Source organism: Mus pahari, chromosome 22 (genome assembly GCF_900095145.1).
Source record: "Mus pahari chromosome 22, PAHARI_EIJ_v1.1, whole genome shotgun sequence".
Classification (NCBI taxonomy): Eukaryota; Metazoa; Chordata; class Mammalia; order Rodentia; family Muridae; genus Mus; species Mus pahari.
The window spans coordinates 40,544,317-40,559,006 of NC_034611.1; the positions used below are offsets into that span (position 1 = coordinate 40,544,317).

Below are 14,690 nucleotides of genomic sequence, written 5' to 3' on the forward strand. Positions count from 1 at the left end.
CCTGGCTGTCCTGGAACTCCCTCTGTAGACCAGGCTGGCCTCGAACTCAGAAATTCGCCTGCCTCTGCCTCCCAAGTGCTGGGATTAAAGGCATGCACCACCACGCCCGGCTCCACATTCTTTCTGGACTCTGGAAAATATATCTCTTTCACAGAAAAGGGTCAAAGCACATAGTAGGAGCAAACATCTAAGCCACAGAGCAGAAAAAAATGGTAAACGGAAATTATCTCCCAAGTCAAGTCCATTCACTGTATTGCTGGTTCACCTGTGTGGAAGGCTTTTCCTGGGGCACTGTCACCTCACAGTGCTTAAACCTATGTAATTTCAAGGCATCGTTTTCTTGAGCCCAGCAATTAAATTTTAACAAGCCGTTAAGTGTTAAATAATAGGGCACATTTCACATTAGATTTGTAAGGGAATAATAGCCTTGAAAGTATCTTAATGTCACTAGTTCATACTAATTGATATTTTTTAAGAAGAAAAAAAAAAACCCCTCATACCTTTGTTAGTAAAGAATAGAGCAGGGAAAATAGTGTGTTTCATAAGCTCAATTTTTCTTTTACAAAATATATGAAAAGCCAAAGCTTTGAGAGCTAGTCAAGCATTAACAATGGAATGGAATACATATACATATAAGTGTAGTGTGTGTGTGTGTGTGTGTGTGTGAGAGAGAGAGAGAGAGAGAGAGAGAGAGAGAGAGAGAGATGGAGCAGGCAATAATACAAGGAAGTGATATTGTCTACTTCTGACTGAATTATCAGGGTACTTGAGTTAACTCTTTATTTACACAGCTGTAGAGGATGATGGAGCGGATGCCCAAACCACTTTAGTAGTTCCAAACCATCTCGAGTTGTCGGTAAGCTTAGTCATTGTCACCCACTCAGCTGGCGACTTCATTCCCTGGGTGCTTCTTCGACTGCTCTGGTCAATGGAGACCGTGACTTAGACACGATACAGACATAGTAGCCAACTGGCATGTCTTCCTGCTAACCCTAAAGACATGGATGATCAAGGCACTTTTCCTGAGCACAGCAGTAGAAGGCAGACTTATTCTCAGAAGTAAACGGAGAAACAGTGAGTACATCCATTAGAGCCTGGGGTCTTCTAAACCCCTCGTGTGACACTCCCACAGGCCACCCAAGCAGCAACCCGAATAAGGAAGTAAGTAGGGAAAAAAAAATCCAGATGTTTTTCAACATGGATCCAAAATGTCATATTTGGTCTTAGCCCTGTCAGATTAGATATCATGAGCTTGTTACTGTCTCATTTTTAGCATTTATAAGCTTGGGATAGTAGGGAATTTGGTACTGTGCCAATATAGTCTATTACCATATCAGGGCACACCACCATTCTGATGCTTTTACTGGGGATAGTACTCAGGTCAGAATCGCAAGATCCAGTTGCATCCGTGATAGACACCTAAGCTATTACAGTGCCCCTCTTAAAGCAAAGAAACAGAACAACCACAGAACCCAAGCGGGTCCTCAGAGTAACTGCCGTTAAATTATACAGACAAGACTTGGCAGCCCTGGAGGTCTTGGTTTCAGCCTTCTTCCACACTCCACCTATGGAACACATGGCTAGCTTGAAATATCGTTTTGGATTTTGCTGTTTTAATTTAGTGACAGGGTCCTGCTGTGGGAGCCTGTGTTGAACTCACGATCCACCGGTTTCATCCACTCCAGTGCCAGGATTACAAGCATGGACTCCCACATCCAATGTTACACATGAATGTTTTCTAAAACATTATATGCTAGAAATATAAAACAATATATGCTATATTGAATTAGGGATATGGACCTTGGATAAATAATTTTAAAAGACTCTCTCTGTTACCATCCTCATCAAATTCCTTTTGCTGATACCATAGTCAGCTTGTTAATAATGTGCATGTTCCCTGCCCCCCCCTCCCCAGGGAGGAGGGGTAGAGATGCAGGTGTGTGCACTGAGAGGGGAGACAAGAACAGATGGTACAAACCTGAGAATCAAAGGAGGCTTTTCTAAAATAATAGATTTAACACATTTAAACATTTTTATTATTGTTACTACAAAGGCACAATTTCTATATTAAGTCGTTAGGAGATTTTAGCTGCCATTCAATCCTGTTTTCACTATGACTGTGTAATAAGCCCCAACTGCTTCTTTAACAGGCACATCTACACATCCTGTTAGAATTTCCAATTATGATTTTCCCATTAGCAAACAAAAACAAAATTAATGGCAGTTTCGCCCCCCCCAAGCCTAAGCTATATTACAAACGAACTCTCAAAGAAAACTCTCCATGCAAAAATAAGGTGGAAATTACTGCAATAATCCAAATGTAGAAATAAAGGAAAGACTTTCTGAGATGCAGGAAATTTTGATTCTCATTAGCTTCTGCAATAGCCTGTACACAGTAGTGTTCTGACATTCTGAAATTCACAAAGTCCATTTATTTTACACTCTTCCCCTGACTAATATCAGACACACAGGACAGCTCATAACCATCAGACTCTGGCTTAGATTTAACATGCTGCTGTTAAGATGAAAGTGTTTGGTTGCATTACCATAGGCATTGTGGTCATATGTGGTGAATATAAATTCAGTAAATCACAGAGCATTTTTTTGAGTTCTGATCCCTTGTCCATCCCTTAAGCATCATAACGCTCTCCAGTGTCGTCTACAGCTCCGATCCTTGGGTCCATGCCGGCGGGCAGATTTACCTGGAGCTCTGGGATTATCATCCACAACTATTTTATTGCCTTCACTTGGCACTGTATCGCCTTCATTTAAGTTTTAAAGAGCAGATAAGATTTGAGTATACGATGCACAATAGCTTTAATGTGGTTACCATTAAGCCTCGAACCAGGTAACAATGTTAGAGCCAAGCTCCCGGAGTCCTTCAGACATGGGTTCCCATTTGTGTTCTGGATAATTTACTAAGTACCTAATCGCCTCCTTTGTGCCTGGTGAGTCAGGTAAGAAATTCGTGCCTGAGAGTCACTGGTTAGTTTACTGACAGAAGGTAGGTAACGTTTCTCAAGTGCCCAAACACGTCGGACATGCTGTTAAGGCTCCTCCTCAGCGTGTTTGTGTCTTCCCTGTGCGTTAGACTTATGTGCTGAGTCAAGGACACAACCAAGTAAACAGCCTGTAAGTGAATTAAGATAATGCATTTTTTTTTGAAATATGAGTATATAATGTAATTAGCCTATATTATATATTCATGAAATGCGGTTAGTATGTAGAATATGGTGATGAACCGTCAATAGCACTAATAGGGAGGACGGTAATGCTTATTGAAGACTTGGTGTCTGTGCCAGGGCTAAGTACACTTTATATTGAGTTAATTTTCATAGCAGTTCTGCGATTTAGGCATCATTACCACCCCAAGCTTGAAACATTGAGGCTTAGACCCATCAATGGCTTGAGTGGATGTGGCCGGACAGTCCTGTCTTCCAATTTCTGGAGCAGTTTTCCCTCCACAGAGAAGGGCTTCGCTGATTAGAGTGAGTAGGGAAACTGAGGGAACTAGGTCTGAGCTTAGTGAGTGGATCACGAGGGGTCGAAGCAGTGGGCTTGGGACCCACACCGTCCAGTGGGCAGTTGGTGGGTACTTTCAGCACATGAAAGGAGGTCCACACCCCAGGCTCAGCCCAACTTGTCCCACCTACTTTATGTGTTAATGGTATATTATTTACCTTCTATGTGCCTTTCATACAAGAATTACCTCATAAGCAATTGCAGTAATAAAATGTGGTGATCCATGCAAAAGGCTCAATGAGTCTCCTGTGCATAATAAGCTTTCTGTATGCTTTAAAGTGTATGTGTAGGGGGGGGGGCGGCGGGGTAAGGGAGGTCTAATGACACATAAGGGGTACACCTGATTATAGAGGCCGAGAAGGAGGTGCTGTCCCTGTAAGTCCAAGCTAAGGGTTAAGATGGCTGGAAAGATTGCTCACAATAGCGTACACAATGTGAAAAACAAGGTGGTTGGCATTAATTCATTGTGGCATTAGCTACAGTAACAAAAGATGGTAAAAACCCCAAGCCTCCCACCCATAGGAGGCTGGTCACATTCATCTACCAAACCCTTAGGGCAGCTAGAGACGGAGGGATGCATTGAACGAGCATAAAGCTGCCTTTGGTGTGTGCTGCTAAATGGAAAGCTATACAGTACATGCAAACATTTTCTAAAGAAGTACAGAGGTGGTAAATGCACACACACACACACACACACACACATATATGCACGCACACACACACACAGAGGCGCACAGATGCACATGCACACCTCTATAAAAAGGAACAAGAATCTCTACGTCTCTGAGAGATTCATTTCTAAGACTCAGGGGAGAGTGGTATTGCGGTAGATCTTTTAGTACTGTTTGAATTTGAACCTTGTAAATCTAAATACATATATAGCACCTATAAAATGTATTGATATGTGTAAAAGGCTCAAAAGGCCTCCTGCTCATAATATGCCTTCTGTGCGTTTAAAAGTGTGTGTGTGGGGGGGCATTAATGACACATAAGGGGTACACCTGATTATAGAGGCCAAGGAGGAGGTGCTGTCACAGTAAGCCCAAGCTAAGGGTTAAGATGACTAGAAGGACTGCTCACAGTAGCATAAGCAATGAGAAGAATAAAGCTGTTGGTGTAAATTCATTGCAGCATTATCTACAAAGTTTCAAAGTTAGCCTTCAACTGGGAAAAGTGAAAAACTAGCGGCCCAGAGGAGATGCCTGAAGGGTGTGACCATCGGATGCTTAAGATAAGGCTGCCCAGACAAAAGGTTACCGAGCTATTTGTATTTTCTTTAATTTTGAGAAAGGGAAATAAGTCCTAAGCCATTTAAAAAATATATCTCATAATGAAATTCCATTGCCATCTTATTACCACGTTCAGGTGAGCATCCCCCAGAGATTTTAGTTCCCTGCTGTCCAGAACTGATGAAGGCTATCAAGTTCAGTGTTCTGTTTGGAAGCCGAATTCTGGTGATTTCAGTAGCTATGTAAACCTGTGCTTAAGTGATGTGTCAGGAGGCTGATGACAGAAGAATCAGGTAGGGGAGCTCGCTAACCCTGCTGGTGCTGAAGTAGCATTGGCTCCAGTCTAGGAAAATCTCTAGCCCACAGAAGACTTGGATGCGAGTAATTTGATAGAGAAGGGGTCAGGAGGAAGGTGTGTCACTATGTCTGTGTATCTTAAGGTCAGTGAGTGACCTTCCAGAGTTGGGTACTAAGCACTGTCTTGAGGAAATGTCACAATGTCTCTTTGATCATGGATAAAGATTTTCATATGTAAATTAAGTTGTTCAGCAAACAAGTTTGCAAAGCATACTAGTTGACTCCTATGGTAGGATACATAAGACATTGTTATTGAAGAAATAATTATGTGAGGGAGAGATAATAGAAACAGAGAACTTAAGAATGCCCGAGAGTTGCTTGCAACCAGGCTGAGACTGGTTTAGTAGAGAAATCAAGCAGCATCAAGCACCAAGCTTAGGTCCTGGACTTTGGTCTCATTTCTGTATCCTTCCTGCCTACAGCTTCTGCAACTGCCCTTTGCCCCTGGGAAAACGGTCCAGAGTTTGTTGGACTTGGCAGACAAACTGTGTTCAGCATCACCGTGAGCGTAATGTCTTACAGCTCCTGCTTCTAGCCAGGGAGTCACCAACTCTCATGTGGGCAGCCCAGGGATAGTGTGCAGAACTGCTCGGGTGAAGGGAGAAAGCTCACGTTCCTGAGTGATGGAAGAATTTACCATCTGTTTGACAGTGCCTCTGATGTGTCACTGGAGTGACTATCCTGCTGACCTGACAGGGTGAAGTGGGCGGGCGAGCCTGCCCTTCAGCTCACCTGTCACAGAGCACCAAGGGCACTCACTGTCACTGCCTGTCTTGTTTCTCTGGGCACAGCTACCTGTGTCACAGCTCATGAGTACAGCCCCCGTGGCTGTTTCTGCCTAGGTATGGTACAGCTCGGGAGTGCAGACCAGATGGCCACCTCACCTAGAACCCTAATAACTCCCATCCAAATAGAACTCTACTTTGAATAAACGTGTATTGGCTTATTGGGTAAGAAACCTTGACCCCAGTGACATGTATGTCCCTTTCCTATTTTCCTGGTGAGATTCCCTCACTTAGTAGAAGAGATATGTTCTGGTTCTATTTGAAGACAATATTTGTGAGACAACTCTGTTTTAAGCTTCTTTCTGTGCGCTATGCATTGTGGTGAGAATTAAATGCTAAGATAGATTAGGTCTCCCATGAGGTCCTTGTTGAACTTTCTGTGGAGCTTGGGAGCAAGAAGTAGATCAGGTAAATGCTGTGATGCAAATCTTTCATTATCCTGAGAGCACCAAAGTTGGGACTTTGTCTGAGCATGGGAAGCAACGAGCTAAGGAAATGGGAATAGCAAATTGCTAAGGATAGGGGCTCTCAGGCAGGCAGAGGTAGGAGTGGAGTCACAGCGTGAGCCTGTGTTTGTGTCACTAAACCCTACAGTAGTACAGCCAAACTGGGGGACCAGGCTGGGGAGGGCAGGACTGGAGAGACCATTGTTGGATAACGGAAGGGTCTTGTCCTGAACTTCATCCAGGAAGCTTGACCATGGAAGGCTCTCAGGGAGAGCAGACACTGAGAGGGTCAGAATGATTAACATCTGGGTTGTATGAGCCCTGACGGGGAGCTTGTATTGAGTCTGGGTTTGGTCTTTGGGGCAGAGAGGTTAAAATGAGAGTCACACACGGTCTTCACATGTTTTCGAAGGTTCCTCCAGCAGGTATGTGACAATGATCAGTGCTGGGACCCACAAAGCTACCAGGGAGGCTTGTGATCTGATCCCAGTGAGCCATGTCGAGGCTCGGCCAGGGAGGCAGCAGAGTGCAGAAGGAGGGCCAGATCTACCACTTAACGCCTGCCCCAAATTACTTTTGCTTTTACAAATAATAATAATAATAGTAATAAATAATAATGATAATAATAATAATGTGAAACTTGAGGTATTAATCTTAAAAACTTTATCTTTGTGTCCTATCCTACTCCACACTCATCCTGCACACTGGGCATATGTAGCCTTTCTTGGGGAAGTCTGCTTTGCCATCTACAGCTTCTGCTCCCCAGTAGTGTCGCCTGTTGGAGCAGCCAGCCTTGCCTACAGGTGCTGGGCCAGCTGATCATCTCCCCTGCTAGATGTCAGACCCCCTGTGGGCCTGATGCTGTTAAGTGTCTGGTGCAGTGCATGGTGTGCAATGGGTGCTCTATAACTTATTGAATAGATAGTATATTAATAAGTGAACTATCTTGACGGATAGGCTCTCTATATTTTGACAAAAAGGCCTAGGATTTCAAACTTTGTTTCAAAAGATAATAGCTTTCTTATATGTGTAAGACGGAGAAGCAGTGAAAGACAAAATATTAAAATGTATGGTTATTTAGCTGTCATGTGTGTCATCCTGTGTTTGTAACAGTTTTTATGAACTAAAGAGAAAAATAGCCATCTTTTAAACATTTATAAATGCTGAGATAAGTTCTCTTGCTGTAGATGTTGAAAACACCAAGTTGCTTAACTTAGAGTTGGAGGATCCATCATGGTAGCCATCTGCATTTCCAGTAATGTGCCCTTGGAAAGCAGTGCATATCACTAGGGAGGACTATCTCCTGTCCCCGTGCCAGCACACTGAGGCGTGAGCTCCTGAAGTACCCCTCTGTCATTACCACCTTCCTCACGTCAACCTTGGAATCCCATAAGCCTCTGTGCAAAGCTTCCTGATATTTCCTCCTGATTGCCATAGACATTTTTATAAGTTCTTAGCTGCCGTGCCACGATCCCAAACTCCCTTCCTCTGGGTGAGGAAACACGCCTGGTGAAGAGCATCTTCCCACTGTGGTCCGGAGCTGTCTCTGGTCCTCCTTTACAATTAAACCGGACAGCTCATCCCTTGGTTCTAGACTGTCATTTCACCAATTGTCTCACCTGTCCAGTCTCATTTCTCTTTCAAGGTACCTCACAGGTCAGGGATTATGTCCCTAGCCACATCATCACAGATTGCTATGTACTTGATAATAGAAGCCTGGGGGCCAACTATTCCCATGAGGTGCACAGTGATTCTTATTTCATTGGGCTTGGCACATTTGACTATACAGATCCATGCAAGACCACTGACTTTCTTCAAAGACATCAGGAAATGAGAACCATGTGTCTCATCTCCTAATATTTGTGGGGTGGGGGTGTTGGGGCTCTTACCTAAATAGACCTATTGTGTTGACTTAACCTCCGTGTTCAGAGGTGACACCAACTTGTGGTGCCTAGCGTTTTCTGTTTATTACACTCCTGGCTTTTTCTTACCACTCAATGTTTTTATGTTTTGTTTTCCCTCCTGTTAGGGTTCCCTCCCGGCATCTCTTTCTCAGTCACGTTGAGTCTGGCCTAATCAAAGACTGAGGTTATGAAGTCGATCTTAGATGGCCTTGCAGATACCACCTTCCGTACCATCACCACAGACCTCCTCTACGTGGGCTCAAATGACATTCAGTACGAAGATATCAAAGGAGACATGGCATCCAAATTAGGATACTTCCCACAGAAATTCCCTCTAACTTCCTTCAGGGGTAGTCCTTTCCAAGAAAAGATGACTGCAGGAGACAACTCCCCGTTGGTCCCAGCAGGAGACACAACAAACATTACAGAGTTCTATAACAAGTCTCTCTCATCATTCAAGGAGAATGAGGAGAACATCCAGTGTGGGGAGAATTTTATGGACATGGAGTGCTTCATGATTCTGAATCCCAGCCAGCAGCTGGCCATCGCTGTACTGTCTCTCACTCTGGGCACCTTCACGGTTCTGGAGAACCTGCTGGTGCTATGTGTCATCCTTCACTCCCGCAGTCTCCGATGCAGGCCTTCCTACCACTTCATTGGCAGCCTGGCAGTGGCCGACCTCCTGGGAAGCGTCATTTTCGTCTACAGCTTTGTTGACTTCCATGTGTTCCACCGCAAAGACAGCCCCAATGTGTTTCTGTTCAAACTGGGTGGGGTTACAGCCTCCTTCACAGCTTCTGTGGGCAGCCTGTTCCTCACAGCCATCGACAGGTACATATCCATTCACAGGCCTCTGGCCTACAAGAGGATCGTCACCAGGCCCAAGGCCGTAGTGGCCTTTTGCTTGATGTGGACTATTGCAATAGTAATTGCTGTGTTGCCTCTCCTGGGCTGGAACTGCAAGAAGCTGCAATCGGTCTGCTCGGACATCTTCCCACTCATCGATGAAACCTACCTGATGTTCTGGATCGGAGTCACCAGTGTGCTCTTGCTGTTCATTGTGTATGCATACATGTATATCCTCTGGAAGGCTCACAGCCACGCGGTCCGCATGATTCAGCGTGGAACCCAGAAGAGCATCATAATCCACACCTCAGAAGATGGCAAGGTGCAGGTGACCCGGCCTGACCAAGCCCGCATGGACATTAGGTTGGCCAAAACCCTGGTTCTGATCCTGGTGGTGTTGATCATCTGCTGGGGCCCTCTGCTTGCGATCATGGTGTACGATGTCTTTGGGAAGATGAACAAGCTTATCAAGACGGTGTTTGCCTTCTGTAGTATGCTCTGCCTGCTGAACTCCACCGTGAACCCCATCATCTATGCTCTGAGGAGCAAGGACCTGAGACATGCCTTCCGCAGCATGTTCCCTTCGTGTGAAGGCACTGCGCAACCCCTAGATAACAGCATGGGGGACTCGGACTGCCTGCACAAGCACGCCAATAACACAGCCAGCATGCACAGGGCCGCGGAGAGCTGCATCAAGAGCACTGTTAAGATTGCCAAGGTGACCATGTCTGTGTCCACAGACACGTCTGCCGAGGCTCTGTGAGCCTGCTGCTTTTGTGGCTGTCCAGAAAAAGAAAAAAAAAAAATTTTTTTTTTTTTAGCTTAAAATTTAGAAGTCTGTTGTCTCATCGGTTATATATATATTTTTAAGTTTACCATGTTTAGTAAAATAGTGACTGTCACCGTGCTTACTTAGTTTGCTGACGTCTCAATAGCTTAGGTACTTAAAACTCCATTCCCCAGGGGTTTACAGTGAAGAAAGTCTATCGCTGCAGTTACTCAGCAATCCTTCGAAGTCTCTGAAATAGAAGGGAAAACTTTGGCTTCCAAATCTGAAGCCTAACTATCTGTAGAGAACCACCATGAAATAAGTAATGGCTTTGTAACCACAATGTTCATGATGCTGTGTTTGTCCATAGTATAAAAAGGTACATTTTTACAATAAGTATAGTGCTAAAGTAGATACTTTGTAACATGTTTTCTGTCCTGTTAGTTGTGTGTCAGTGTTTACTGTGTCTTTTTTTTTTAATTATTTTATTTTTTGTCTAGCTTAGCAAAAACAGAATGTAGCCCTCATAAGAGCATACAAGAGTGGTTCTGTTGTAGGGTGACCCCTGTTTAGATAGTATTACTGTTCATGAGACAATTTTAGAAACCTTAGTATTTCTTCCCATATCCGTATCTAAAGTTAATATTGAAATAAGCATAAAGGTTTATTTTTTTCTGTTAAAACAATAAGAAAAATTTGAAGACTGTTCAAAGTATTGAGCAGAATTCAAGGACACTTAAAACTGTGTTAGGCCTGCATTTTTTCATATGAGGACATTCCGTATCTTCTGGACCACAGCTGTTCAGTTGGATAATGGATTATAATCAGAATGGAAAAGAGAAAGCACATTGACTTTTAAGGCTGACGCTCTGACTTTCTGCAGTTGTTAGCTGTAACTGGGCCTCTTAAGACAGCATGTGTCAATCTTAGTGTCTACTGTGATCACTGTGCAGTTGCTGTTTACTTGACCTGTATTGCATTGTTACGTTCTGGATTTAAGTAGATTTCAGGCCTGGATGGCCAAAAAAAAAAACAAAAAAAACCCAAAAAACAAAAAACAGTTGTCTTCTTCTTAACCGAGAAGAAATATTGTCTGACTCAGTAAAATTGTGCGTGTGATTGTAAATGTGTATGTGTGTGTATGTGTGTGTGTGTTACTCTATCTTGTAACTGTTACAGCAATGTCCCCCATGAGAAAACTGACCAAGGGTAAACCGTACCACTTGCTGCGCGCTCTTGCACATGAACTTAGCTTCTACAGTCGAGCCTCTTCATGAAATCCTGTTTCTAAAAATTCTGACAATCTTTTCAGATGAATCTCCCCACCTAGGAGGTCGGATTAAGTATTCTATAGACATTTAGGTGTTCCATAAGGCCAGCGTTCAGCAAGAAGTCATCAGTAAGAGGTGCCAAAAAATAAGAGGATTCTCCCAGGAAGAGGAGAGTATGGAGGATGGTGGGCCCCTACTGTAAATCAAATCCATGGAAATGCAAATCAGTAAGGGGGGTGGTTCTAAGAACTTCTTCTAAACCCCCCTACAGTAGCAAGTTTCGGTGGTGCATGTCAGCAGTGCATCTCAGGTTAAGTAACAACATGCCAGCTACCAGGTCCAGGCCATTTCATTACAGAGGGTGACAGCCCAGTACCTGACTCTATTTGGTATGATTGGGCTAAGGAAAAGGTAGTGCCTCCTCTACTTGCTGGTATCAAGATGTGCCAAATCATAAAGATGAGGGTGGCTAGCTTCTGATGACATCTCTGTCGTGGTGCTCAAAATTGGGCCCTTTTCCGATAAAGAGAAGTATTGCTTTCAGGAAGCCACTCTATCCTGCTAAGTTCTACGTAGAGGCTCTCCTTGTTCAGGTTTTCACCAGTCTCCCGAGGACTGCATGGCATGAAGTGGAGAGCTAGCATCTGTTGGTGATTTCTACCATTTGGGGTTCCCAGCCTGACGGGGCAGTACCCCTTCTTGCAATCAGTGTGACCTGAGGGCCAGACTAGGACATATCTAGATTTGGCCTGCGGCAGTCTCTTGCTTTTCTTCTCTGTGCACAGAGGAGGACTCAGGATGCTGGAGGATTAGTAACTCCATAGACAAGGGTATTGAGAGAATACCACCAGGGGCTAGGGATTGCCAGCTTCGTCCTACATCAACCTGAATATCAACCGACATGTCTCTAGCTATCAGGCAGTACCATCTCTTCTCACAGCTACAAAGACCTGGTAGGAAATTCTAGGTATAGGTATTTAAAAAAAAAAAAAAAAATCCAAGATTCACTTTTAGAACTGTATTTGTGTAAATGCCATTTTAGTGATAAGATTTTATAGTATATTGAACTTTCAAGACCTAACTCATATTTAACAAGCTAAGGGACAATGGGGCTGACAGCACTAAACTTGGTGCTTATTGATACTCTAAGAAACATCTGTGAAATATCATCATGTGTGCGTTAAGCTACCTTCATTTACTAGGACTTAAAATTAGTTGGATCCACTTTGGCTTTGCCCATATCATTTCCTAACCCTATTGACCAAAACATTCTCCCCAGTGAGTATTAGTCATTAGAATTGCATTCATTGGTATCATTAATTAACCAGCCCCTTAATTAGATTCATTAATTTAAATGATTTTAATTTGATCACTTACGTACTCTAGCATCAGGGTTATCTATTTCTCTCTGACATGTGTCCTGAACATGCATTCTTCAGCCATTACTCATCTTAAAAAGGGGCCAGTTCCCAAACTGCTTGACTTAGTCCAAACAAAGACTGAGTCCTAGACTAGCCGTATCAGTTAAACAAAGAGAGCTGTCCCTAAGACCCCCCTAGTTTTTCAACTATGTATTAAGTGCATGTAAAAATAAGTGTGTATCTGGGCAGCGTAGACATATGTCTGGGCCAGACGACTCCAAAGCCGTCTGATACTGTCAGGTTTAGCTGGTATCAAATGTCAAGGAATTTTTGCTACCCAAACCCATCTGCACGAAATAGGCCCAACTACCAGATGAGAACTAGGTCTCTAGTTACCATTCAGTTCATTAATTTCTGCCATTCCATATCCATAAACAGGACCACTAACATCATGCACAAGATTAGATTTCTCATACTCTTGACTGTATATTTGTATGATATTTTAAAATCTCCTAAATGGCCATTCACTGTTGCTTTGCACTGGCCTTCCAGTAAAATGTTAACACACCTATTGTAATATACACAAAGCATTCTAGCTACTGATTTGGACTGAATGTATGTACATAGGTTTTACAAAAAAAGTCAGATGTTGAAGCAGTGGTTTACAGATCAGTGATTTTCAGATAGAGTTTCTTTCAGTTGCTGTGGAATCTTTTAAAAAGCACTCTTAGTGTGAACTTGCTGAACTCTAGGGGTCCCGGCGATCTGAGTCCCCTAGAGAGGAAACCTTTTGTTGTAATAATATGAACCAAGATACCAGATTATCTTGAGTCTCACTTCCAGTGTTTCAAGTGGAAAACGTATCTCCTTATTGTCTCTGTAAATGGAACATCCTTACTTTTTCTCTTAAAGAATATTGTAGTGTTAAATGTTTGTTGAACTGGTAGCATCATTGAGACTGCTGTGATGTCTTTGTCAGTAATCTGTATAATATTTTGTATACAAGTACTGGTAAGATTGTTATTAAATGTAGCTCTGGTCATTAAAATTACTATAGCAAAGTAGTACTTCTGTAATATTTACAATGTATTAAGCCTACAGTATATTTTATTTCCTTGATGTAATCTAATTGTTATTTATTCAAGAGAAAGCAGTTCATCATGTCTATTGTCTAAAATTACCTGGAATCAAATAAAAGTTCTAGATTATCATGAAAAACATAAAAAGCCCTGGAATTCTGCCTTGTATCAAAATCTAATAGCAAAGCCTTGGGGGAGGGGTTGAGTAGGTGCACCTTCTCTTGTGTCTAGGTGAGGCAGCCCAGTTAGAGGTAAGGGATCCAAAGGCAGGCAACACTCAGTGACAGCCCCTGCTCCAGTTGTCAGGGGTCCCACATGAAGACCAAGGTACACACATCTGTTACATACGTGTAGGGGGCCCAGGTCTGTCCCATGCGTGCTCTTTGATTGGTGGTTCAGTCTCGGTGAGTCCCTGTGGGTACAGGTTAGTTGAGTCTGTAGGTTTTCTTGTGGTGCCCTTGACCAATCTGGGTTCTTCGATTCTTCCTCTCCCTCTTCTACAAGATTCCTGAGATCCACCTAATGTTTGGTTGTGGTCTCTGCATCTGTTTCTGTCAGTTGCTGGGGGAAGCCTCTCAGAGGACAGTTTTGCTTGGCTCCTGTCTGCTAGTGTTGGCAAGCATCATTAATAGTGTCGGGGCGGGCTCTCTCTCATGGCATGGATTTTAAGCTGGGCTAGTCATTGGTCCAGAAGTTCCCTCAATTTCTGCTCCATCTTTATCCCTGCACGTGTTGTAGGCAGAACAAATTGTGGGTTGAAGTTTTTGTAAGTGGGCTTGTATCCCCATGCCTCTACTGGAAGTCTTCGGGGTTATGAGGTGGCCATTTTGAGTTCTGTATCCCCTGTTACTAGGAGTCTTAGCTCAGGTCCCCCTCATAGGTTCCTGGAAATTTCCCTTGTCCTAGGTTTCTAGTTCCTCTCATCACTGTGCTTTTTATGCATTGTGTTTAATATGTTTAATTAAGGATTCTAATGATTTTGTAATTTATTAAAGCAAACAGTTGCAACATGGTGGTGCACGCCTTTAATCCCAGTACTCGGGAGGCAGAGGCAGGCGGATTTCTGAGTTCGAGGCCTACAGAGTGAGTTACAGGACAGCCAAGACTACACAGAGAAACCC

At 43.3% G+C, this 14,690-nt stretch overlaps 1 protein-coding gene across 4 annotated transcripts in view; it reads left to right on the forward strand.

Moving 5' to 3' along the window:
• The window catches only part of Cnr1 (cannabinoid receptor 1), a 24,419-nt gene extending 12,319 nt beyond the window's left edge, over positions 1 to 12,100 (forward strand). For all 4 annotated transcript variants that reach the window (XM_029533313.1, XM_029533312.1, XM_021222151.2 and 1 more), the window contains exon 2: positions 8,369 to 12,100. In XM_029533313.1, the coding sequence (XP_029389173.1) occupies positions 8,431 to 9,852 (1,422 nt within the window). In that variant the 5' untranslated portion in view covers positions 8,369 to 8,430 and the 3' untranslated portion in view covers positions 9,853 to 12,100. The remainder of the gene's footprint in view (positions 1 to 8,368) is intronic.
• The last annotated feature ends 2,590 nt before the right edge of the window (positions 12,101 to 14,690 follow it).